Here is a 25,972-nt window from a genome sequence, read left to right on the forward strand (position 1 = left end):
CTGCGAGGGTCCATGAACCCATGACCGCGTGTCTACCTTATTCACATTGTGCGCCTAATCCTCGGGGAGAAAATGCTGCCGAGCTTGGTGATTCGTTCCTCAATCCACTGCATCCGCCCCTCGCATATCATGGAGGGAGCCATATCCCTGTATGAAAGGCCACCCCCCAAAAGCTCAAGCACTGCTGATAGCGTGCTGTAAGCCATGTACAATCCTGACGAGGCCACTTGCCGTGCGTGCTTGACCTCAATTGGTGAGGTGTGGTTCGGGCCCATCGAACAGCTCGAATCGGAAAGCGTGAATGTCGATAGGGTTTGAACGTTGTGCGAGCCATCCACCTTGACATCACAAGTCATAAACTCAACGGTGTCGCAGATATCATCGACGAGTGATTGTACTCGAGATATTAGCCAGGATGGCAAATGTACATCTCGCAGTTCATTGGCAGTATCGCTTTCTACGAGGCCCTTGATAACAAGGCAGAGGGCCCCGAGCTCCGTGACTCGATGTCGGTTGTACGAGTTGGCTATAAACAGATTTGAGAAGACGGTGGGGGGCGTATATTGGCCGCCGTTGTTAGACTGGATGGATACAGCGCCTCTGGGAGCCGCAGCGGCAATTGGCCGCCAAGCTGGTGGAAGCGATGCGTACCATCGAGAGCATTCGTCCGCAAGGCGGATAGCGCGGGATAGAAGATCATCAATCCCAGGCCCGCTGCTAAGAATTGTCCCGTTTGCGCAGTGACTGGAGGCGTCACTTGCTTCTACGGCGGTTTCTTTGTTGCAGAAAGCGTGTTTGAGGCAGGCAAGCTCCAAGGCCAAGGTGTCTGTAACGATTGCCGGTCCGGTCGGGATGACTCCTTCAGCGCACTGCCAGATTCGGCGGACTGCTTGAATGTTGGTGATTCCATTACTGATCTGCCACGCATGGCGAAGTAGCCTGGTTCGAGTGGCAATAAGCAAGCGCCACGATAGCGAGTCCCGGTAATTGAGCACACCTCGATACTTCAAAAGGGCAATCGAGCCCAGCAGGTGTGTTGGTAGTCTTGGGGCCGACGACTGCGTACTTCTGAACACCCGAAAGGTAGTTTCATAGGCCTCGAGCACCAGCGTCGTGAGTAGCATCTCGTTGGATTTGCTGCTTTCTGGGCAACCAAGGGCATTCCTGGTGGTCGACACGGCGTCGGTGTATATCACATGCGCCATAGCTGCACCTCCTCTGTGGCAAGGGTTGTGCAGGCTGGCAACTTGAACGGCAAATGCCACGGTAGCCTTGTAAAGAGGCGAGACCACTCTAGCTTTGGCGAACATTGCCGGTAAAAGGTCGAAGAAGCTGCAGGTGGCTTGGGGGTCATAATCATGACTATAACAGAGGAAAAAGTAATCCACAGCTCGAGATAGGATGTCTTGAGACGGGTTTTCGGGAATCCGATCCACGAGGAGACGTGTTTTGTCTCTATATTTTGTTTTGTTTTGTTCAACGACATTGCTACCGGCGAGGTTCGAGCACGGCTGTGTTGACACGACGTTGCCCCTCGTCCTCCTGGAGTGCCGACTGGCCACCTTGTATGTTTCGTCTCTGTGTGCATTTGCGAATATGTCATGGTACCCGGGACAAACAAACCCCTTGCTCATGCAGTTTTGGCAGGCAGGCGAAGCTCGATCACACTACGGTTTAGTTTTTGGCTTAGCGGTGCGTCAAGTCAGGAGGCGTACTTGATCTTACCTTGATTCGCCGAGCTCTGCATCTCTGGCAGCCCTTGCTCGGACCATTATAAACCATCCCGTGCGAAAGTTGAGCGAAAAAGGGTATCTATCTTGTCGAGGATTCTACGCAGAGTTGGATGTGGAGGTGTCAGCGTTGGGAACGACAGCGAAGCGGGTGTTGGAACCCCGGGCCTCACGGAAATAAGTCTCATGTTGCTCCTGGTCGACGGCCTGGGATAATTCTGAGCGTGGGCCAATAGCAACTCGCCGCGAGGATACCCCAGATCGAGTTAGACCCAAAGCCTCGTCAGGGCTTATCCGAGCCGCATGCCACCGACGGAACCGCTGCCCTGTCGATGTTGACATCCTCCCCTCCCTAAACCACCGCCGCCACTTGACTACATGCAGGAGATGCTTGCGACGAAAATGATCCGTCCTACAAGCAAGTTTGCAGGTGTGCGACAGCCTCCACCACCGCCACTTGACTACATACAGGAGATGCTTGCGATGGGGGCGGGGAGGCGCCCTGCGATGGGCAAGCCGGAGTTCAATAGCTGGTATACGCAATTTCAAACATGGTTAATTTTCAAATGGAGCAAAGCTGGGACTATAAGAATCGACGGTGCTGCTACCTGTTTACTCTTACTTAGCCCGGCCGGCCATCCCAAGTCACCTCCCTATCGACGTCATCCAGGTACCAACATCGTATTCAATTCAGACAGTCTTACACTATGCACCACCTCTTCAGCCCCTTCATCGCCACGGCTTTGACTGCTGCCCTGCTCGTCGTGGCTGACCAGGGTGATGATTGCAGTGTGCACAAGGCTGTAGCAGGAGAATACGTTACTGGCGCCGTCCCTATGAACGACAACCCCCTCGCCCACTTTGACACGCCCATGGTCACAACCTTCAACTCCAGCGCCAGCGAAGTCTGGGCGTTCGATGCAGGATCCCACGATGGCAAAGCCGGCATAGTCGTCTACTTGAGTCGTGGCACCGTGGCTTCGAATTTGGCCGCTCAGCGGGCCTTGATCTCTGTCTCTTGGCCCAATGGCTCTCGATACATGGAAAATGCCTTCTACCAGCAGTCCGTCGTCACCAGCTGCGCTCACGAGACGGTCGGTACATGGTCGGATGGTGCTGATGGCGACCAGGCCTCCTCCATGTGGCGCTTCACCGCATCCAGGGACCTCAGGCGTGCCAAGGTCTTCATCAACTCGCCGACTATCCAAGGAACATTCGAGCTGGAAAACCGGGGCCCACCTTTGTACCCCGGGGGCTTGATATATCCCAACCCAAACGCCAGCGTCCTACTAGCCCCAGAGATGTATTGGCAGGAGCACTTCCCCGTTGCGTCCGCGTCCGCCAACCTGAGCATCAAGGGCACGCCCTTCATGCTCTCGGGCGTGGGTGGGCGCGACAAGAACTGGAACTCGCGCCCGTGGGCCGTCGTCAGCGGCAACTGGGACATGGCCCGGGCCGTTGCCGGACCCTACGGCCTCATGCTGTGGAACTACACTTCGGGCGTAGACGGGCGACCGTACTTCAGCGCCACGCTCATGGAGGAGGGAAACGTCGTCTTCCGCACCGCCGTGGATGGCGGTGGTGGGTCGTCGCCCGGCGCCTACCACGGCACGTCCGGCACTGTATCGCTGGCGTATGACGGGCCTCACCACTTGACATCTCCGTCGTCGGGAACGCCCCCACCGTCTCGCCACACGGGCTATGTGGTGGATCTGGTGTCGCAACACAGGCACTGGCGGTTCAACATCGACTTCTCGCAGACGGTCTTCTGGTTTCCTGCGGACAAGGCTTTAACCGTCGGCCAGTATGTGGGGAATGTCACTGGCGGATTAGTGGGTGGCCGGAGGTATAATGGAGTCGCATCTGGGTCGCTTCAGGAATTTGTGTTATAGGTACATCTTTCAACAGCAAGTTGCTACAATCAGCAGCTATTAATCTCTGTAGTAGCTATAAACCTGTTTACGAGGCTCCTTCTATTCTCTATAAATCAAGTCTTAGTTATTGAGAAGACCTCCTAAAGTTTACTATACTAGGACTTGAATATAGTATCTATTAACCTAATCTGCTATTTATCCTGGTTGTTAAGGCTATGGAGCTTTGGTTTACTAAAGATATGTTTGTATATAGTTAAGAATTCTTAACTGGCTCTACAAGGTAAGTTCTAGGTTCGTTCTCCGCAGCTCTTATCTGGTCGTGTTTAGCGCGCTGATGTTTCCATGAGCAAAGGGTTGTCGAGCGCAAAGAAATGGGCCGTGCCTTGACGCCGAGTGAAGCAACGACCAGACTTGGGGACTGGGCAACGTGCACATTGTCGTGCCATTGGTGGCGATACAGCGCAACGTCACTGGTGTGATGCGTGGGACCAGCACGCCAAAGGTTGGAGCACCGACAGGAATGGACTTCCCAGCGTGTCTGGACTTGGGGACTGGGGCTCTATCGGGCCACCACTGTCCAGTCTCACGGAGAGTCGACAAAAACTTCAGGCCAATGAATAGTACTGCTCCATAACTTAACGTACAATAGGCTGCAGTGTTCCTAATGCCCGTCCTCCAATCAGCTACGGCATTTGGGTGTTTTCAAGTCTCTCCACCCCAGCTTACGGCATATCTTCCGAAGATTTCAATCTTATTCTCGTTGGCCTTTCGTTCTATCTGCGATGCAACTCTTGGAGTGCCAATTTAAATGTCTCGGCCGAGCGGTTTCTCCACCGGGAGCATGTCGAGCAAGTCGTGGCAAGATTGGGACGAGTTCGTAAGACGGCACCCGTATCGCACACATCCAGGGGCGATCCCATTCTGTTGCACGAATCAATTGAACCTTGAAATGGCAGGGCAACAGGCAGCATCGTGTCACCGGACGCAGGCTCAATTCCCCGCACGATAGCCAAGTTCATGCAAGAGACATGCAGAATCTCCAACGTGGAGTGCTTCCAGCCAGTTGCTACGGCAGGGTGGGCGGTCGAACAACAAATCAATGCAGGTGTCGGCGGCAAATTCCAAGTAGACCAGCCAATAGGAACCAACGGAAGGGTTCGCACCTTCTGCTCTGGACGTTTTTGCCTCTTTGATGGTGTGCTGTTATGTTAGAACACATGATGGTCAGCCTCACACATGCAAGGGTGAAGACTGGACCAAATACCAGACTGCTCGCCATACCAGCATTGCGCTGCTCTCAAGCGAAGTTGCTATAAATATGGCATGAAGAGCTCAATACGCCTGTGGTGTCCCTCAGATTGGAACGAGCGACCGATCAAGATATTCGTCAGCTCGTGGGCATTACTTCTTTTCCAGACGATGGCTGACATTAATCCCAAGGTTCGCCGCGAACAGCTTGAGGAAAGTTTACCCGGCTTCTTTCAAGGCCATTGAAGAAGTGAGCAATGCTGAGTCGTGCCGCTTTATTGCCGATGTCTTCAGGCAGATTGCAGCACTGACGGAGAGGAATGCGAAACTCGATATCCGGCACGATGTCAATCTAGCGCAACTCGCCGAGCTCAAACAAAGTCTCGATAAAACCAAATAGCAATTGGCTACGAAGGACGGAGACATCTAGAAGTGGAAGAGGAGGCTGCAGGAACCCGAAGCCAAAGTTCAGACAGCTCAAGACGAAATTAATCGGCACAAGAGCGACGTTGCCAACAGCGCTGCCGAAATCAAGAGGCTCATTGTTCAACCAAAGAAGGACGAGGAAAGGGCAAACGACCTAGATGCCAGCAATAAGAAGATACAGGCACAACTCGGCGGCTTAAATATGCCCACCACGCCTCAGCTCCTCCACGGCCAGGACATAGCTCTAATTCAGCAAACGCTTTGCCCTATACAATCAAGCTGGCTCTTGGCGGTTTACAAGTTTGTTGAGTGCCTACAGTATACAGGCCTTACTCTAAACATAAGAATTCAGTTGGCTGCTGGCTAATTTTTAAAGTTTATGCTAAATAGCTTGAAAGTCAATGCGCCTTGCTATTCTCGACGCTACGCATGAGAACAACATCAGCTCGGCCATTAGGGATCACCGCCAAGTAGCCTCGCTCTCTAGTTCAAAATGCCTTCTTCTCGTCTCGCTAAATTACAATCTTCTTAATGTAGCTAATCATCTCAGTCTCCACCCCTTGGTCAAACAGGTCATGGAACTCATCGACCCTTAACACCTGCTCGATCTCCTCATTATCAGGGACCTTCTGCCTCTGGTAATTGACGGGCCCATCCTCGATGGAATGTGGAAGAAACACCGATGTGTTGGAGGTGATTGGCGTCCAGTCCTCGCGGATGCCCATTCCCATCGGTTCGCCGTCCACGAACCACAGCCCAAGCACGGGGTAATGCGACTTGTCCTGCGCATCCTTGAACTCTGGTAATAACGCAAGCTCCTGTATTACATACCCTTCTGCTCCGTACCATCCTAATGATGCATCCTGGATCACTTTGCCGTTATCTTTCAGCACTATGTCGACACCCTCACGTGCAAAGATGGGCTTGCGTGCGAAGCTGGTCAGCGAAGCAGGCGCCTCATCGTCGAAGTACGTCGGGAGCAACCACTTGGACCGCGGGTCGTCTTTGAAAAGCTCCCATAGGATCGCAAAGAGCGCCTTGTTACTCCATAGCATCTTGTAAGGCGCCTCGATCCAAATGGTCCCGCCGATATAGTTGCCTTCTTCATCGCGCTTGCCGACATTTTCCATGTCCTTGAAGCACGGTTCCGCAAACTGCTGTTCAATCATGTATTCCCAGGGATAGAGCTTAAATATGACGTCGATGTGGTTACGCTGCATGTCGTAAAAGCGACCGTCCTTCTTTGACAGAGATATCTCCTCGACTGTCAGGAACTTGGTCGACCAGCCCGCTTGTTGACAGGTGTCCATTAGGAGCATGGTGTTCATCGCGTCTTCGCTGGTAGGATCTCCCTCGCCGACGGTGAAGTGAACTGTAGGCTTGTGGCCAAGCGCTTTTTCAATAAGGGCCATGTTGCGCTTCCAACCTTCAACCAATGCCCCAGTTATGCAGTTGAACTGGTCGTTGCCGTGGCCGGTATGTTCTAGCCACAGCCACTGGATTGAAGCAGCCTCGATTAGCGTGGTTGGCGTGTCCGCGTTGAACTCGTAGAATTTTGGCACGTGCAACCTTGGGTCAGGGTGGTCCAGGCCCCCAAAGCAGACGTCAAAACGTCCGTAGATGCTGCCCCAGGCCGGCTCGCGGTCCCATGACTCCTTGATCTGCTTGAGCGCGAAGGCGGGGATCGCCATTTTCTTTGTGATGATATCAGGGTGCTGGACGAGGTACTCGGCCGCCTCGCAGCACATTTCGAAGACGTCCTTGGCGGCATTCTCGAGGAGCGTGATTTCTTCACGAGTGAACGAGTAGTATCGGTCATCTGGCCAGTAGGGCTCCGAGGCGTTGTGCGATCCAAGGTCGGCGAAGACCAGACCTTGGCTCTGTACGAGGCGTGTGGCATTGTCCCTCTTTTTCACGGGAACACGGCGCATCTTGTTTAGGGTTGTTTTCTTAGTTGTCTGGGTTCCGTTTGTTTGTTGGTTGTTGATGTTGAAGTGTCCAGTTGATGGACTTGACTGTTTGGAAGAGCAGAGAGGATTGCTTATGGGAAGGGCAGGACTGGTATGATATAGGACATGCAGTGATTAACCAGGACTGTTTTATGCCTACATATCATGTCCCCTTTAGACTTCCATAGTATTCACTAGCCGTTTACTGAGTTCAGATGCTACCGGTAGTAGTCACAATCACACTAATCCGATATGGTGTCATTTTCTGCTTTTGGGTCTATATTCAGCATAGCATACACTGACCGTTCAATAAAGTTTTGCTGAAACATTTGAGACTCTAGAAATTCTTGGCCTGATGCATTTGGATTATTAATGCCTACCTGCGAACTCAGAAACTCAATTTATGCATGGTAGCCTTCATGTTTCTCCGAGTCCTAACTCTAAAGCTCTACTTGCCCTTTGTCGTTAATTTAGGGTATGTTTGCCGATCTAAAGTTATATACCACAAAAAAAAACTTAGAGATATGCCCGTTTAGAAAACTCACTTACTATCCGTGCATCACTAGACATAGTGAGCCGAATGACCGTTAGTGATCAGCCCCCAGCTTAATGTCGTTTTACAGTTTGGTTTTAAATTTATTCCATGCTGTGGAACATACACAAGCGGCTCCTAAAGACCTGGTTTTTTTTTCACTCCTATTTTGAGGGCCAAGCCAATTAAGCTATTGGATTCACTTTTGAGCAGTGGCCGGGACTTGAATTCTGACTTCACTACAATATAAAATCTTGGTGTAGACACGGGGCTCGTCTGTTACTTCAGCAAGTACGTAAGAATATGTTAGAAGGTCTAAAGTCTCTAGAATCCTGCAATACAGAAAATATCGCCGAAATGTCACCTTCCTTGTCGATCATCACCAACTTCTAACATAGTTAGCTGCACATTGTCTGTAGAAAATTTAGTACAATGACCTACAATGATACTTAACAGACTGATCATGTGTAGCTTGAGCAATATACTAAAATGACTTCGTCAGTTTACAGACTACCCCCTTAGTAACCTGCCGTCCTACTAAAGCTAAAGTCTAGGGAGTTTATGCGAACGAGTCGGCAACTCGGTGTCTATTTTCAAACTCGGCCATTTCTCACGGCATGCATATTCTATCATCGCTGCTGTATACAGCTGTTCATCTGAGTGCCCTTAAGGCCATGTGTCTTGAAAAGCGGAGAACTAGTCCCATATTATTCCGTAAGACCAGTCATGTTTCTGCTGGTTTCAAGGAACTATCCCGTCATCATGAAGAGCAACACGGTTTCAGGTTTCAAAAATCGGTAATCCCGAAGAACCTCTCGCAACTGGACGAATGTTGCCTCATACCCCACTCTTGTGTCTTCTCAACTCCAAGCCTAGTCAGCCTTTTTGGGGCTTATACGTCATTTTGTGGTGGGTCTGACTGCTGTCCTTACGATACGTTGCTACTTGAGTTGTCCTGGCTAGCCTGAGTCAATAACTGGGTTCTGTTGTCGTCGTCACAACTATTTTCTGCAAACCAGGATACCTTACACGGTAACTTGTCACTCCCCTGATAACAAGCTTCAGGAACCAAAGATTCACGGGACGAAAGGAGGATCTCCGGAGATGCTTTGTTTAGAGAGAGAGAGAGAGAGAGAGAAAGATGGAGAGATAGCCTGGAACGAAAGGCCGCCGGCGTGGGGCGTAGGTTTCACGCAGTTTCATTCTCACGGTAAGCCAAGAAGATTACTCTCCAAGATCCATGAAGCAAGGCAAAATGGTATGAGCATAGCCACACGAGAAGAATAACTGTCCGGTCAAAGTTGCCGAAGTCTTTTCGGGTAAGTCGAGCTTCGCTACAGATATCGAGGAAAAGAGTATAAGTAGCAGCACTTGGATCTGGAATACCGTCCTCTGTTCCTCATCAATCCAACAACTCTTACTCAGCCAACTACCTCTTTTAAAAAAACTCTCAACTCAGTTTCCCCAAATCTTGCAACTTTTCTGCCAAAATCCTCTGGGAACGAGCTTCACCATGAAAACTCAGCACATCGCTCTCCCCGGTCTCCAAATCGCCGCGGCCGCGTTTTTTGCCGCTGTCGCCGAGGCCAAAGTCTACTGCACTGACAGCGGCGGTGCTGTAGTCGCTCAGGCCAACTGCGATGGCACTCAGCCGGCCGGCACCTTCTTTCTTACCGAACACGACGGCGACGACCTGCAGCTCGGTAACGTCATAGCGGAGGACAAGGTCGACGCTGCTGACATCATCGCTCGCGAGGCTGAAGAGAATCTCGAGTCTGACCTCATCAACGGTGGATTCGGGCGCAGATCGCCCCAGAGGACCTGTGACCCCTCCCTTGGGCGCTGCGTTGTTAGTGGCGTCGGCAAGGGTAGGGGCGGCGGCGTCGTTGGAGGCTAAAGTACTGCGAGGTTCGCTGGACATTACTCCGGTCAACGTGTAGTCTGTTCCGCGCAACGGCATTGCTTTTCAATCCTAGATCGACCTTCTCCACAGAGGCTAGATGCGTGCGAGAACAGGCAGGGATATTTTGGGGTTCTGGTGTCAATGGCCTTGGACTAAGATCTGGGGCGCTGACCAGAACAGAAATATATACAGCTGCCTTCCAAGCTTTGCGTAGACAATAAATCGCTTCAGTCTTCATTTACTTTCGTTGGTAACCGCCACTAGCTTATCTGTTGTTTGGGTGAGGTTGACGAAGATGCCGATAGGTTCACTTGTAAAGTCCTCTTGACTTGAAAACCAGACTGCTGAACCGCCACCGTATGAGTCTTGAGTGGAGATGTTCCAACCCTGGCGGGTTTGTTGAAACCCATCTTGCTGGTCGCAACTGAACAGCGTATCAGTTTCCATCTATGTCTTGCGAGCAGGGTACACTCTGGGCTAAAAAATCGGTGTTGATCATAACTGAGTTGATGTGTAACAAGGCAACAGATTCGCCGATAGCAGAAAAGCACACCACCCGAGAGCCTGTAGACTGTAGAACAGAAGGGGAGGAACAGGAGAGTGTATTTGGGCCGTCGTCTCAACACCATAAGGGCGTTCGTCCAGTCTCGGCGATAGGGTTTAGTAACTTTAAGCTTCTGGATTTAGACTCCGGAAGGTTGCCGGCTCGTGGCGACAGCCGTGAGAACAGGGTACAGCCTGGCGGGACGAGGTCACTTCAGCTGATCCACACGTTCTCAAAAATCTGCACAATCTTGTCCGTTTAGACAGGGCATTAGTCAGCAGGTGATCCCACTCCACCAGACGAGCTTCGTACCATCTAATAAACTAAAAACAAAAATAACGTACAACACCAGGTATTCGCTGGTCGTCACCGACCCAACTACTAATCCGGCCCTCATTGGCTTATCTATGGGAGAGCGGACGGGATCCCGAGTTTTCCAATGGGTATGGTCGTACGTGCTTGAGCTTTGCCAGAAGTGGATTGATAGAGGTAGATCTATAGGTGCAGTGGGTGTGGCGCCGTGATACAACGAATCCGAAGTCGGTGTTACCTAACAATAGCCTATTGTACTCTCCTGTCCTCTTGTGAAACCTCCATGGTTTTTGCATCCTGCGTTAATTTTGTAGTGCAAAACTAGTCATTAAAGGAAGGATCGAGATGTGTGAAAAAAAACAATAAAAAGACCCACGGAGATGAAGGCAGCAGGGGGTGATGGAGAGGCATAAAAGGCGGCATAAAAATCATTGTTCTCGCCCGCCTTGAAATGGCTGACTGCTACATGACTGACAGATCGGGTTATGGAGATGAACGAACAGGTTTCCCAAGTGATGCGTGCGAATCAAATATTCGCTCTCAACGATACACTTATTCGCCACAATGGCGGTTTTCATCATGGCACTGAGGAAACTTCTTGTTAGAGCGAATCAAGAAAACAGCGACGGCAAGTCTAAAAATTGAAGAAGCTAGTAACTTTTTAAAACTGCGACAACTGTATAAACGTTACTCTCATAGATCTTTACTTTGAATTTCTGGGCCAATTCCCATTCCACATGAAGAATCCTGGCCTATTTACTCCTTTGGTTGCCAGCGCCGCTTAACCAACGCCACGCGAGGGATTTCGGGCAGCATTGGTGCTTAGGGTACCACTGAAGTTTCTTCAAAGGTGTAGACCTCCTGTCATCTAGATTGGAGACTTGTTTAGCCCGCGTCCTTTTGACCCTCTTTGCGTATGCGTAGGACGCTTGGAATTTGTAGAATGGTAAGAGCCGGGACATTGTTTTGAGAGTTAATTTCTCTCTTCTAAGGTCACTCCATCGTAACAGTTGCCCTTGACCTCACCGCTCTGTTAACACAAACCCTACTGTCGGATATCTAACTGTAATACTGCATCATTATCCCTTGTTCTACACTATATAGCTACACTAGCCAGCACACCAACTGGTTGGGTTGTAACAAATAAATCAACGTAAAACCTTAAACCACTTCAGATTATTACTTACCTTCTGTTTATATATAAATATAAAACCTTAGAAATTTCTATTTCCTAACCTAAACAATCTATATAATAAATTGTCACCTCTAGAAGCTACTACTTTTACTACCCTTTTTATTTAAACCAACTGTCACTTCTAGAGGCCACCATTTTTACTGCTCTTTTCACTCACGCTGACTGTCGCCTCTAGCGGCCACCACTTACTACTGTTTTAACGGATACAAACCGTCGCCCCTGGGGGCCACGACCCCCCACGCACACCACCCCTTCCCACCCCGACCTGACCCTGACCTGACCCTGACCCGACACCCAAGCACCGGTTTCCTCCAGACTATCTTAAAGGCTCCCTCCCTTCTTAAGGTTACTAGAATGTAGCTATCTATAACACACTACAGTCACGTGATCTATAACATGTGCCTGGCTAAGTCCATAACTTAGGCTAAAAGACGTTGACACATATTCTCAATTGAAGTATATAGCACTCTGTAATAGCTACTTAGACATGCCCCTCAAGCTCCCTCTCCGTCCAGTCCCAAAGCGCATCCTCGAGAGCCTTGTCGCGCGACTGCTTGGAACCCTTGCCCGTGACACCGACGGGAAAATAGAACTCGCCCGACTTGGCGTCGGGACTAACAGTAGCCCACAACTGATTCTTAGTACCGCTCCACACGTTGGTAGACAACAAACCGATTAGGGGTAGGAGGGGTTTCATCAGGGGCCAACTGGCGCCGATGCCGTTTTTGAGGTTGGTGTTGACGACGCCCGGGTGCAGCGAGATGGAGCGGATATCTGGGTGGCGGCGGGAGAGCGCACGGGCGTGGTGGATATTGGCGACCTTTGAGATGCCATAGCGGATGAGTGTCGATGTGGAGGCCATGTCTGTCTTGAGCTTATCGAACTCGTAGGTGTTGGTGGCTGGCGATCTGGTCTCCTCGGAGGAGGCGATATTGATGATGCGGATATCCTGGGGCGGGGTGGTGGCTGCGGCTGTCCTCTTGAGGGTGGGAAGTAGGAGCTTCGTGAGGAGTGCATGACCGACATGGTTGGTACCAAACTGAATCTCATAGCCCTCCTTAGTGGTGCCAGCCGGGGTGGCCATGATGGCGGCGTTGTTGATGAGGATGTGGAGCTGCTGCGACTGGGCATGGAAGTCCCTGACAGCCTTCTTGATGCTATCAAAGGACGTGAGGTCGAGGCTGAGGTACGTGATGGGCGCAGCGCCTGGCACGGCCTTTTGTATGTCCTCGATTGCGGCTAGGGCCTTGGACTTTGTTCGCGCGGCGAGAAAGATGTGTGCCGGGTTATGTTTGCTGAGTTGAAGGATGGTCTGCTTGCCCAAGCCAACGTTTCCTCCGGTTACGAGGATGACTTTGCCCGAGAGGTCGGGAATGTCTCTGTCGGGATTGAATGATGGCATGTTTGCAGTGTTGATGGATGAAATGTAACAGAGACCCGAGGTGCGGATGTGGTGAAGAACCGACAGGTAGAGCATGCGTATCACCTCGTCTTTTAACCCGGACTCCAAGCACGAAATTTTAACTGCAGTTTCGCAACCGGGCATCCATGACTCCGGCGCTGTCTCGTAAACTCCGTCTGGGCCGCTTAACTCCACTGCAACCGAATTGTGTTGCTATGGGAGAGGCAGTGGATGATTTAGGCTAGTCGTCCCTAATAGTTTGCAGAGCTGGTGTCATTCCAATCTTAATAAGACCAGTGGATTCATTTTTGTTGGTTGCATTAGGCCCATTAGGCGGGCTATATCAGGGGTACACCGGTGCCAATCAAGGCAAGTACTACAAAAGACGTACTATCAAGTTCGTTGATGCCTGCTTTCAGGAAGTAGGGATCCAGAGAGGATCCTCACCTCTCGTGATTCTCCATCTATTCGAGATGTCGACAATTTCACGGCATCCCTCGACAACCCATGACCATTTTGTCAGAAATAGCGGCGTAGCCTCCCAATTCTCCTTCAAATGAGGCTCTCCCCACAGTATAAACCCTCCTCTTTCATTTCCAGCCAGGCTGCCGTTCTGCTGCCGATGTCCCGGTAGACTTGGTACCGACACTGGGCCTACTTGGCATTGTCCAGGTGGTGACATCAAGTATACTAGATCTCCTACAAGAGCTTTTAGAAAGTTCTTATGATTGAAACTGTGCTGCCTCCGGATGAGGTTGTCCCTAATTTCTGGAAACGGCAGCATGTCCATCCATGTGGGATGCGGAGAGTTCATTTGAAGCTGGGTTGGCAAGAGGCAGTGTGGCATTCTTTGGTGGGTCGGCCGAACTATCGCGACTTCACACCCTGCTGCCAAGTCGGGATGTAGGGGTGGATCGTGAGCGACGGCGATGAAGCCGGCCATCAATCTTAACAGATTCTTGTTGTGCATGAATCCTCGGGTTACGTTGTGGATAATTAGATGGATCAGGGCGTGATCAGCAGGTAGAGAAGGGTTGGAGTCATGAGTTGAATCGAGCTCAAGGCCAGGCAGTACTCCACCTGGTATCATGCGGATGTTTGCTGCGTGGGATTGAAGTGGCTGGCTATGTCCATGTTCAAGAACATGTTGATCGTCGGCAGCGTGCCCTGAGTTGGGAACTGCTGACCAAGAAGTCTGCGTCGAAAGGTGAGGACGATGGACCAATCGCCAGCGTTCGATACGATACGGAGTCTTTTGAGTCTTGGGGTTCGCATCGGCTTCATCCTTGATCCGTTGCCCTAACGGCGCTGTGAGCTACATGAAGACAGGAAGAGCCTGGAGTGAACTGGCAATTAGGCTTACTGTGCGCTCTCTGATTCAGGCGGTTCTGCAGCCTCTTCCGTTCTTTCCGCTCCTCAGCAGCAGGATTGTGGTCAGTAACCTTCATGTTTGCAAGAAGACAGGGATAGCGCAAAAGAACTGTCCGATCGGTACAACTGTGAATGAAGATATGTTCGAAAGAGGAGAACCACCTGGTCACCACCACGAAGGACAATCAAGCTGTGGAAGGCAAGCGGAGAGCTAAGCGCAAATAAGAAAAAGCTGTCAGCTAGCTGACAAAGACAGTAACCATGGTCCAACTCCGACGCTAGTACTAGAACAGCAGAAGCTGTCAGCCAGTTGAAATAGAGTTGTGTCGCAGTTTGACGCTAGGACTAGAATGGCAGAAACTGTCAGCCAGCCGAAAGGGAAATGTGGCCAGGCCTTAACTCCGACGGTAGGACGAGAATGGCAAAAAGGAGTCAGCCATAAACCTAGGATGTCTCGAGGAGTTTCCGATGGAGATTCCGCATCGGAGAGAATTGGCTTAACTGCCAAGTACGTACGTACGGGATACATAGCCCGTAACAGGCAGAGAGCAAGCGGCTGCCAAAGGCAACACTGGCGCGGAGATAAGAGATAACTGCGGGCTACGTACAGATACACTATATAGTATAGTATTGAAAAACAGTAACGAACAAGATCACTTATAAGCAGGCAAGATAGATCCAAACTGAATATAAAAGACCAGGGAGCTCGCATTCTAGGATGTATTATCTCTTCACCGGGCAATCTACCATTTACTATTCTTCAACTACAATCGCCCACAGTACCATTCAACATCCAATACCAAGCCTCACTTTACAAAATCCATAAGCATGTCTCGCTACGCTGAAGCCCACATCAGCCCTCAAGGTGCTGGAGATGCCCGACCAACCGCGCTGCAGATTGTGGAGGATGAAGGGTTGGAGGATAAGCTCGAGGATAAGGTCATTGTCGTCACTGGCACCTCGTCGGGCATTGGTATCGAGACAGCCCGTGCTCTCGCTGCTACCGGAGCAAGACTCTTCCTGACGGCCCGCAACCTTACCAAAGCCCAGGCTGCCTTGGCTGGTATTTTCAACCCTGACCATATGGACATTGTTGAGATGGACCAGGAGTCTCTGGAAAGCGTCCGTGGTGCCGCCAAACAGATTCTGTCCCGGACGGATACGATCAATATTTTGATCAACAATGCCGGAATTATGGCCGTGCCGACTCTTGAATTTACCAATGATGGCCACGAGCTGCATTTTGGAGTCAACCACTTATCTCACTTCCTTTTCTTCCAGCTGCTTAAGCCGGCGTTGCTTGCAAGTTCCACGCCCGAGTTTAACTCTCGAGTTATCAGCCTTTCTTCTGCATCACACGGCATTCACTGCATCAACGACTCGGAAAACTATAACTTCCAGAAGGGCGAATACCAGCCCTATATCGCCTATGGACAGTCTAAGACGGCCAATATTTACTTCGCTAATGAGCTCGAGCGACGATATGGCTCTCAAGGCCTTCATGGTCTAAGCGTGCACCCTGGTGAGATCGACACTGGTATTTCAAGCTATCTTCCCGCGGAGCTAGTGGCGACCATGAAATCCAACGAAGCGCTTATGAAGCGTGTCAAGAGTCCCGAGCAGGGAGCTGCAACCACTGTCTGGGCGGCGATTGGCAAGCAGTGGGAGGGAACGGGAGGGAAGCTCTTGAACGACGTCGCTGAGGCAGAGCCTGCAGATGAGAGTAACGGCAGGTTTTCTAAGGGGTACGCCAAACACGCGTACGATCCGGAGAGAGAGGGTCGGCTTTGGAACGACTCGCTCAAGCTTGTTGGGTTGGCTTGAAAGTAAAGATCGGTTAGATAACTGTGACCGGCACTCAGCCCTTTGTACCAAGTTCCTTACAGGTGCCGGGAGGTACTGATCTTCGGAGCATTTTGATCGCTAACTCCTATAGTACTGAATAAACTCTGTCGCTATCAGTTATATTTTGCCCCCCCCCCCCCGGCCCCCCCCTTCCCTCTTCTTTTTATTCTATTTTTAACTTTTCTTATATAACATGCCTTTCACATGAATTTCCACCCGCCAGCATTTCTTTATTAGACCGCAGAAGTCTAGCTGCGGTCTGCTGGAGGAGTCCTCCTCTCAACCAGGGGGCAAGACCGTTCAACTTCCTTGCCGGCCCCGGAAGGGTCACCCAGCATCACCGCCGTTGGCGACCGGCGTAGGATCATTGCGATGATCTCTGGTTGTTCATAGCGCTAGGTAAATTCTTTTTGTTTATAAAACCTAACCCTCGCGATCTTCTTCTCCTAACCTTGTTTTCCTATTAATTTTCGTCGCTTTGCTCCCAATTCAGATCTCGTCCATTCTCGACTCAGCATGTCCGCTTCTTAGCACACCCTTGTAACAGCGGACACGGGCCCCTCGAGACCGCTGAAACCAGAGCACAAGACTGTTTGCTTCGTCCACAGCATCTAACGCTGTCTGTACGACAACCAGAGAGTGATGCATTTGATGGTGTTCCTGTCTGCCTGTGTTTCTCGGCCCCCTATATGTCCAGATGGAGTGTAGAGTCTGAATCTGGGAAACAATGTTCAATTTGCCGCTGTAGGCTTGCGGGTCGTAATCGGCGCGGCAAGATGGAGACACTCTGCAGAAGATATGAGGCTTAAATGACAGGCGTCACGACGTCCCTACACGCATGCCGCGAGTCGTCTGGTTTGGAGTCTGGTTGGACCAAGAAGAGCTCGAATGTCCCGCACGCGGAAACAGTAAACCCGAGGCAAAATGCCAGGTCTCTTCCCAAAGGAATCTACAGCAGCAATTGAGAACGCTGAATGGTCGAGTAACCTATGCAGGGCCTGCAGCTAGAAGGTTTAGCTAACAATTAGGTAAACATTACCGCTAGAAACATTTCCGCTGCTCATTCCGTTAGAGAATATCCTCCCGTATAATAGACCAGCCCCAGGGTCGGCGGAATCTACCGCCAACCACCCCTATCGGCGATAGCTTCACTGTTGCCCCTTTTTACATCCCGTGGAACTTCCACTTCAACATATCATAGCTGTATCAAATATATTAAGATATTCGCCAAGGTCTTATCTATACAAGCATTCGGTATCTGTATTACACCAACACGTCTAATTATTGCACTGCACGCAATACAGTAGGTTCTAACGAGTCAATTGGAATGACGGAAAAGCTACAACACCGCATTGGCAAAACTAGACCTAGTTGGTGGTGTAGGGTTGACTTGGGAGCAGTTCCTTGGTTCGCTAACCGTGTTCATTGGAATAAAGTAGCTTAGCTATTGATAAAATGACCTGGAATCACCAGACCGTCCTTCATCCTGTCGTAAAATCGCAGCTTCTCTCGGCTGTGCAGCTTTTTATAACGTATAAAGTAGGTTTATAGAATGTATTCCTTAATGCATGTCTAACAAACGAAGCTGGGCATCTTAAAGCGCTTGTAGAGGACTTTAGTAGACCTCAATGTGCCAGCCCGTTTGCTGGCGACTACCATTTATCACCACGTGACAGCGTGTATCTGGCCAATGCACTTAACGGCATGTGAGGTGTCTGGCTGAATGTCACGGCCAAGTCCCCATTCGCATACAAATTCCACTCTACTCAACCCCATTGCATCCGTCACAGCGGATGACAATGATGGGGCCAACAGCAATGGTGACAGCAACCCCAGCTCCAGTTGTGCCAGTCACACCAGCAGAATACCAGTACATCCTCCAGCTGTCCATCCATCAAACCCTGCAACAATACCCCCGCGACCGCCTGTATGTGCAACCGCTGCACTGGACTTCTCGTCACGTCCGCCTTCTCGGCTGCATCTTTGTCGACACCACCAACGCGCACCACCAGAATCCCACCGGCTCTTCAGAGACGATAGCGACGTCGATGACAAGTCTTGCTTGCGGGTCTACACGGCTCAGGTATCGGATGCCTTCCTCGACAAGCTCGCTCGTCCCCGACTACTACCCCCGAGTCAGGCGAGTGTCCTGATCTACTACACCGAGATTCCGTACGAGCCGTTGTCATCCTTCCAACAACGTCTCCTACAAGCCATGTTTCCGCATTGCCATAAGCGCAAACGAGACCGAGATGCGGGGGTGGATGACGCGGGGGATGTCGCGGTGGAGGAGGATTATGTCCCCTCTGCAGGGCCCGCGAAGAAGTCGCGCACTCCAAACCGCAATACGGCTACATCAAGGTAAATGGATGGACTCCTACGACTTCCAGGTGCCCAGCTAGCTGTCGGCGAGTTCTTTGCGTCGTTTCATCATTGTAATTTTTTTCTTTTTTCTTTTCTGGTTTTGGCGTTTGGTTGGGGTCATGAATGAAATACCCATGAGTCGATTAGATAGATACCCGGGGGTTGCATCCATCGGCTTTTTTCTTTTAAAGGAATCGGCAAAGGGATTTGGGGGAGGGTCGGTTCTAAGCAAGCCAACCGCAGCCATTGTCGGCGTCCCGGGTTATGTGATGAAGTGGGTACATAAAGAAGTGCAGAAGCTTTTTTGGCAGCAATGCGCAGAACTACATCGTCGCATCCCGGGCGGCTCAAGGATACGAGGAGTGGCTGCAGAGCTCCAGTGCAGCACGGCAAGACGTCATTGATCGCTGGAAGCTGATTGAAAAATACCTGAAGAAAAAACGCAACCCCGACGAGATGGTGCGAGATATCCTGGAGGCGCAGCGAAAGATGAACACGGAGGACGGAGAGGCCCTTCGAAGCTGGGGACGTTCCTCCAGTTCCACCCAGTTTTCCAACAATGCGGATTCTCCGACCCAAGATCCCGAGAGTGCCATGCTTATGGCGGCAATAAACCTCCCTTGGTTGGAGGCTTGTTTCTCGGTCACCTGTTCTGGCGCTGGTGGTTCTACACTGATTATGAAATTACGCCATCAGCGACATCGTGACTAATTAGAACTTCTGCGCGCGTTGTGGGAATGGCACTGGTGCCACTATTCGTCACGCTCGTGACTGAGAAATCCTTACGCCCCGTTAAATTAAGGCAGGTTAATTGGGTACGCGGTGGTGTTTTCGCCTGCGGCACAGCCGCCCGGCTCACTAGACAGTTCGCTTAAATTAGTCTCTAGACGACCACGTGGGTTAATCCGCCCCTCCAAGTGGGCAGCGCCGCTTTTGCTTTATATTGCTAGATCTCTTTTTGGGGACCAGTTTGCCGGGTTACCACACATGCATGCTGCCCTGGGCGAGACCCCCTTCCACATCCAGCACCGTTGCTGCGAAAACGCGTGATCCCGAGAGACTGAATACAGTGTAGTACGTCCTCGAAGGGTACCGTCGCGTTTTCCCTCGTGCTATCACATTTGTTGCTTTCGTCAATTTTACTTCTTCATGCCACGGTCACCGCGACTATCTTCCTACGTCTCCATCCTATCGCGCACGATAGAAAAACGTTCGCCATCATCTAATTCAGCCCAATAAACTTCTTGGTAAGAAAACAAGAGTTGCCAAGTAAAGTTGGACGCTTAAATAGAGATTTGGGGCCTTGGCAAGAAAAGAAAAAGGAGGTCCATTCGCACCGGGCGGGACGATGCATAACATCCCACTTTCATTAGCCTCTCAAGGCAGGTGCCAGCTAACAAGCTGGTTAACCGAAATTTTTGTACCTAGTTAAGGCTTAGCGGCTAGCGCTATGAAGGCGTTTAACTCGGAAGCCTTGCTGCATATAAGCAGGAGAATCCCTTGAACGTCATAACAGGGCTTCCGCTTCTACTCAAATCGTGCGAGTGAGCCTTCCAAGTCGGTGAGGTATCGTCTTACCTCCCACCCACGCCTTTACAGCACCTTGTTGTAGTAAAGTAATGTCGGGCGCCGGAGGAGTTAGACGAGCGCTGCTCAGTGGCCTCGTCGCGGCCGTTTCATGTGAGTCAAGTCTAACCCATCAATCGGGCCATGTTCCAATTTGACGTGAATACGCAGTTGTGTTGGCACAACAACCTTGCGAATCCTTCAGTATCGTCACGTTGGAGGATCTCCAGGCCGCGCGGAAATGCCCCGTGATCACCGGCAGCGTCAGGATATCGTACAGAGCTCCCGATGTCAACCTGGATGGCGTGGTTGCTATCCATGGCAATTTGACCACCTGGTGCACGAGTCCCACAAGTGCCACTGGCTCAACTCGCTGCATCATGAACAATTTTCTCGAAACTATATCCTCAACTACGTTGACCACTGTTGGCGGAAGCCTCGAGTTCTCTTCAAGCATCAACCTCAGCAACGTCTCTTTCCCTCAACTCGCCACCGTCAAGGGCTTGTTTTCCCTTACCGACCTCAACAGCCTCACTTACCTTGACATTACGCGTCTTGAGTCAGCCGGGAAGATTGTTATGAAGGCTGATAACCTGCAAACCCTCAAGCACGAAACGCTCCGTAAAATCACCGGCTGGGGTCTAGATAATTCGAGACATATCTATATAGCGACCGGGAGCCTTAAGTCGGTAGACAGCTTCTTTCAGCAACCTCTTGAAGTTGATCTTGTTGAGGTCAACAGTGTATACGTCAAGCGACTTAACTACGGCTTTACTAAGACGACAACCCTATCTATTGACGCAAGTGGACCTAATCCTAATATTACACTCGTCTTTGGTGGACCAAGCATTCGTGAAGTAGTAGTGGAAGCGATACACGCTTCGTTTGGGTTATGGAGCTTGGAACGGTTGCCAAGCCTGGAAAGACTGTCTGCAGGAAGCTTAAGATTTTACAACAACCGTTGCAAACGTCTAGATCTACCATTTAACCAGCTTGGGGCGCTTATCGTTCATCATAATTCGGATTTAGAGTGGCTCTCAATCCCCCCTAAGGCGAAAGACTGGACCGATTTCTCTTTTTACATCTATGGATCACCGCTACTAAACCTCACTTCAGAGTATGCAGTTGACGAGAAGGGGGAAGCCGTAAGGTTCTGGTATTGGCCACAAAGCGACATTAGGTACATCTCTATCGATGCTAACCTTACAAACGATTTCTTGTGAGTCTCTGTGCCCCTTTCTCTAGTGCTTATTGTTGTAAAGTTACAAGACTAACTGGCATTTTCAAGTAACTCTCTTTTGTTCGATCATCAGTCTACTTCTGCGAACACAACGAAACGAAGGGTGGCAGAAACGTTTTTGGCTAGATCTAAAACTTTGGACTGCACGCCATTCAAAACGCTTTCAGACCAAGGTATCTTACCTTCAGGGAAGGACTTTACTTGCTCTGATTCGTATTCCTCTTTAGAGGATGGCGGCTCCTCCGGCAATTCCTCAGATAGTTCTTCCGGCAATTCCTCAGATAGTTCTTCCGGCAATTCCCCAGATGGATCTTCTGAAAAGTCACTCGGGTCCTGGAACGGTGTTAATCATTGGGCATGTCTGGCGTGGGTCACTGTATGTGCACAAGGAATATTTTTATTGTAATACCCGACCTACTTCCTAGCACCGCCGAATGACACAACATGGCAATTCCATACCAGACGGCGAGATTAATCCTCACTCGCCGGTCAAGTCGATTGTTCCGTTAGAGTCAATCTAGTAGACTCTCTGTAGTCGAGTGCTGATGTCGGTGGTGGCTTCGCGTTTAACATCGGCGTTTTTCTCTTGCTTGATACCAACCTAACAAATTGTTAGTGGCTCGGGGTTTTCGGCACATGTTCAGGGATAACTTGCATTAAGCTGGTCAAGACGCTCTTAGGCAAGTCTCTCGATATCAGACTGGGACAGACTAGCAACTGTCAGGCGGTGTGATTCCGGTGGAAAGTGTTAAGGAGAAGGATCAAGTGGGATGATGCCATCAATTTAAAGAGCAGCGCTGGATTTATACTGGCAAAAGAAACAGGCGATTTTGCCGTCGCCATAAGGTTGGGTTGTTCCCACGCGCCGCTTTTTCTAGGACTTGCTGGGTGTCATTCGGCGGGAATTAGGACCTAATTCCCAGACGATTTAGATCCTTTAGGCTATCCTCTAGTGTATTAATATAGATAGAAAGGCTTAAAACTTAAAAAAAGTTTTTAAAAAGTTAGAAATATCTAAAAAAAAAAAAGCCAGTTGCCGGAGTTTCTAAAGAATACACAGCTTTGGCAGCATACTACTGCTTCTATCAATTCTTCCTAGTTACTTCTACTATCCCTCAGACCATTAGAGACCCGATTGGGAGATACAGTGGCGGTAGTTCTAGGACGCGACATACCCTATTTCATCAGATAGCAGGGGGTGTCATGGGGCTTTAGTGGGCGAATCGTACGTCCAGGGACTGAATACCTGTGAAGCGATTCGGCGTTTGGCTGAGGGAGTTGCTGAAAAGGAAACTAGACTTTATTAAGTTGGATGAGGATCGGCTTGAAGAGACAAGGGTCAGCTCCGATTTGAATTTAATCCCAATATGTATCGCGAAGACGTCCGAGGCGCGGAACCGGTGCATAGTGTGGATGAAGAGACGGGGGAGGGATTGGGAGAGTAGGGGGCCCAAAATAGCGTTGTAGGAACCGCCACGAAGGCGCTAGCAACTCTTTCAAGCCTACAAAGACGAATAATTGACGCCCATAGCTCCTTTCTACATGCCATCGACCTCAAAGCTGAGAGAGAGCTAGCCAATGGCAGCCTTGTAAGAAAAAATATTGACTTGGCTTTGGTGGCAGCATCGAGTGGGCCTGAGAAAGGAGGCACCAATGGCAGGGGGAGAAGGGGGGCAACGGCCCGGTCCGTCGAGGAGAATGAAGAATAGGAGAAGTGGAAGAGGCACGAGGCTGTCTGCTAATATCAGGAAAGACAGAGACGAATTGGCCGGGTTTTGTGTTCTGTCTGACATCCCTCCTGTGTCCCAGGCCGATAATGCCGACGTTCCAGCAAGACCGGAGTGGTTTTGGCCCCGTTTCTTAGGTAGATGGTTGGAAAAGGGTGATGCGAGACTTCTCTAGACGCCTTTCCATGCCGCCGTTATACGTTCTGAGAACCTAGGTTGCTACTTAAGTCACTAGGAAGACTCCCTCAGGGGCCTCTATCACGGACGATTTAGCAGAGCGACGTGGGAGCTGTATAACAAGCGCCTGCGCCAGCTGACGACCGGCTCGGAACCCTTCAAAGACCCATACATCGTGGCCGTTCTCATTGCCATGGCCCAAGCGCAGCGCAGGAACCGCCGACGCCGGCCGCGGTCCACGCCCTCTCCGGACGAAGACGAGCGACCCAAGACCTGTCACGTTCAGCTTCTCCTCAGTGACGTCGACGACAAGACTTGCTTGCGGGTCTACACGGCTCGGGTATCAGATGCCTTCCTCGACAAGCTCGCTCGTCCCCGATTACCACCCCCGAGTCAGGCGAGTGTCCTGATCCACCACACCGAGGTCTCGTATGAGCCGTTGTCATCCTTCCAACAACGTCTTCTACAAGCTATGTTTCCGTGTGGCTAGAAGCGTAAACGAGGCTGAGATGTAGGGGTGGATGACGTAGGGGATGACGTGGTGAAGGGGGATTATATCCCCTCTACAGGGCCGGCGAAGAAGTCGCGTACTCTAAACCGCATTACTAATACATTAAGGTAAATAGATGGGTTCCTATGAAATCCAGGTGCCTAGTTATGCGCTGAAATCTTTGTGTCGTTTCATCATTGTATTGTTGTTTTGTTTTTTTTAGGTTTTACCGTTTGGGTTTTGGCGTTTGGTTGAGGTTATGAATGAAATACCCATGAGTTGGTTAGATAGATACCCGGGGGTTGCATCCATCCATCCCCAAACCTTCAGTTGGCGGCTTTTAATGTACTTGCTTTGGCATTCCTTTGCGTGTCCTCGCCCATAGTGTAAATTGTTCTGGTCGGTGGATGTGTCAAGACGATGGCGATGAAGCCATTCCCTACCACCACGGTTCACCTTCAGGGTTCACCACCATGCGCCCCAATCACTGCCCGGCTGCTTCCAGCCCGCCCGCTCATCTCGATCGCTCGCCTCGTCCATTCCATCTCGCTCGCCTCTTCGTCGTTGTATGACACGCAGCTTGCCCGATCCACGAATTACACGAATTGGGAAGCAAGTGTTTGGGGATTGGCGGTGATGCGGCATCGACCTACCTCCGAGCCACCCATCCGGCCCGTCACCTCGTGGCCCGTTGTTCACCATCAGAACTGACTCGTGACGAGCCTCGGTCGGCATCGTGCTGTCTGGCAGGATGTGCGCCCTGACGTCGCAGGCCATCCCCGTGATTTCTGTCATCCGTGGCCCGCACTCCCCTGATTTGCTGTCAAACCCAGAGCAGCTTCTTCGCTCTGCAAGCTGCTTCAATACATGGCCACCAAATCATTGTAAAGATAATCCTGGTCTTTGAAATGCGGATTGGTAGTTGGTTTAGTGAAGCTAGGTAGCCGAGCGCAGCCCCTGTACTCCAACACCAATGCAAAGTTGATGTATTTGTCAATCTAAGCCAGTCTTCCACCACAAGGAACGCAGGAATAAGCCAATGTCACCGCTACATGCAGTCGACATTGACCAATACCCATGAGCACCTCCGGTCGTGATACCTTCACTTTGGTGGCGGAGATGCGTACAAACGACGTTGCACTGTTCCCGAGATGCCGTTTACATGTCCTCTACGCCCGCAACATGGCGACCACAAGTTGCGTCCTATAGCACGCTCAACTCAACGTCTAGTAGTATTGCAACCTGAATAATGCCTTTTTTATTTTATTTTAATCAAAACAACCTCGGCTTCTTACACACACCCTTCATCGTCAATACACTGTTGACTGGTTTCAGTTTAGTCTGCATGAGGCTTGAGATCGATCCATGCCCATGCTGAATATCGGCCACGTTCGGAAAGTAATCCAACCAGCCGTCATTGCATGACCGATCATGAGCGGGTAGGAATATGAAGTGCCAAGGAACTACTAGGAATTTAACAAGGTATCAGCTCTACCCTAAGTGCGTCGTCTTTCGTCGTCAACAGGGGACATGGCGTCGGCATTGCCTACAGGCATTTGCTTTTGGTCCCCCAACTACCCCTCAGTGTCTAGCTTGCGGCGTTGGGGTAGACTTGACGCATGATTGCTACCTTGGAGTCGCAGTGGTGTTGCTGGCTCGCGCGGGTTACTGAAAAGCGGCACATAGACGTCTACACGGCTGTCGACCTCGCTTCCGCTGTCGCTCAAGTTGACCTTGCGGGACTCGCGCGGGATTCACGTTTCTTGAAGGGGTGCCGATGGAGATGGCTCAACTGGCAAGAAACCGACATTAACATATATTCCCGATTTTAATAAAAAGGTGGAGGAAAACACACTGATGAGACCTTACAAACAATTTAGAAACCTATTTTTAGTTGCAGGCTGGTGCAGATTGCTTGGGACTGAATTGCGTCGACAATTGGTGTTATATTAGTAAACATCAAATGTTGAAGTATAATTGTTGGATTGCCCAGCTAGAATACGGGCAGGCGGTCAGGCCACGGGAAGCGGCAGCAGTCGGGCCCGGAGACTCTGCCTCCGGGCCACCAACGGTGATA

At 50.6% G+C, this 25,972-nt stretch overlaps 7 protein-coding genes across 7 annotated transcripts; 4 read left to right on the forward strand and 3 right to left on the reverse strand.

Annotated features, from left to right (window-relative positions):
* Positions 1 to 2,437: 2,437 nt before the first annotated feature.
* On the forward strand, positions 2,438 to 3,622 carry EsH8_XI_000042 (uncharacterized protein; the record flags this gene model as incomplete). Its single annotated transcript, XM_083273950.1, has 1 exon — positions 2,438 to 3,622. One exon carries the CDS (start codon positions 2,438 to 2,440, stop codon positions 3,620 to 3,622), a length of 1,185 nt encoding a protein of 394 aa, XP_083120286.1.
* A 2,168-nt stretch (positions 3,623 to 5,790) lies between these two features.
* On the reverse strand, positions 5,791 to 7,209 carry EsH8_XI_000043 (uncharacterized protein; the record flags this gene model as incomplete). Its single annotated transcript, XM_083273951.1, has 1 exon — positions 5,791 to 7,209. One exon carries the CDS (start codon positions 7,207 to 7,209, stop codon positions 5,791 to 5,793), a length of 1,419 nt encoding a protein of 472 aa, XP_083120287.1.
* Positions 7,210 to 9,272: 2,063 nt separating this feature from the next.
* EsH8_XI_000044 (uncharacterized protein) lies at positions 9,273 to 9,656 on the forward strand (the record flags this gene model as incomplete). The annotated part of the gene is made up of 1 exon (XM_083273952.1): positions 9,273 to 9,656. The coding sequence occupies one exon, from the start codon at positions 9,273 to 9,275 to the stop codon at positions 9,654 to 9,656; it is 384 nt and encodes a 127-aa protein (XP_083120288.1).
* A 2,538-nt stretch (positions 9,657 to 12,194) lies between these two features.
* On the reverse strand, positions 12,195 to 13,259 carry EsH8_XI_000045 (uncharacterized protein; the record flags this gene model as incomplete). Its single annotated transcript, XM_083273953.1, has 1 exon — positions 12,195 to 13,259. One exon carries the CDS (start codon positions 13,257 to 13,259, stop codon positions 12,195 to 12,197), a length of 1,065 nt encoding a protein of 354 aa, XP_083120289.1.
* Positions 13,260 to 13,530: 271 nt separating this feature from the next.
* Positions 13,531 to 14,563, reverse strand: EsH8_XI_000046 (bZIP transcription factor; the record flags this gene model as incomplete). Its single annotated transcript, XM_083273954.1, has 2 exons — positions 13,531 to 14,414; positions 14,479 to 14,563. The coding sequence occupies 2 exons, from the start codon at positions 14,561 to 14,563 to the stop codon at positions 13,531 to 13,533; spliced, it is 969 nt and encodes a 322-aa protein (XP_083120290.1).
* Positions 14,564 to 15,314: 751 nt separating this feature from the next.
* Positions 15,315 to 16,310, forward strand: EsH8_XI_000047 (uncharacterized protein; the record flags this gene model as incomplete). Its single annotated transcript, XM_083273955.1, has 1 exon — positions 15,315 to 16,310. One exon carries the CDS (start codon positions 15,315 to 15,317, stop codon positions 16,308 to 16,310), a length of 996 nt encoding a protein of 331 aa, XP_083120291.1.
* Positions 16,311 to 20,314: 4,004 nt separating this feature from the next.
* Positions 20,315 to 21,907, forward strand: EsH8_XI_000048 (uncharacterized protein; the record flags this gene model as incomplete). Its single annotated transcript, XM_083273956.1, has 3 exons — positions 20,315 to 20,375; positions 20,433 to 21,480; positions 21,550 to 21,907. 3 exons carry the CDS (start codon positions 20,315 to 20,317, stop codon positions 21,905 to 21,907), a joined length of 1,467 nt encoding a protein of 488 aa, XP_083120292.1.
* Between the last annotated feature and the right edge of the window lie 4,065 nt (positions 21,908 to 25,972).

This window comes from Colletotrichum jinshuiense, chromosome 11 (genome assembly GCF_051148585.1).
Source record: "Colletotrichum jinshuiense chromosome 11, complete sequence".
NCBI classification, from domain to species: domain Eukaryota; kingdom Fungi; phylum Ascomycota; class Sordariomycetes; order Glomerellales; family Glomerellaceae; genus Colletotrichum; species Colletotrichum jinshuiense.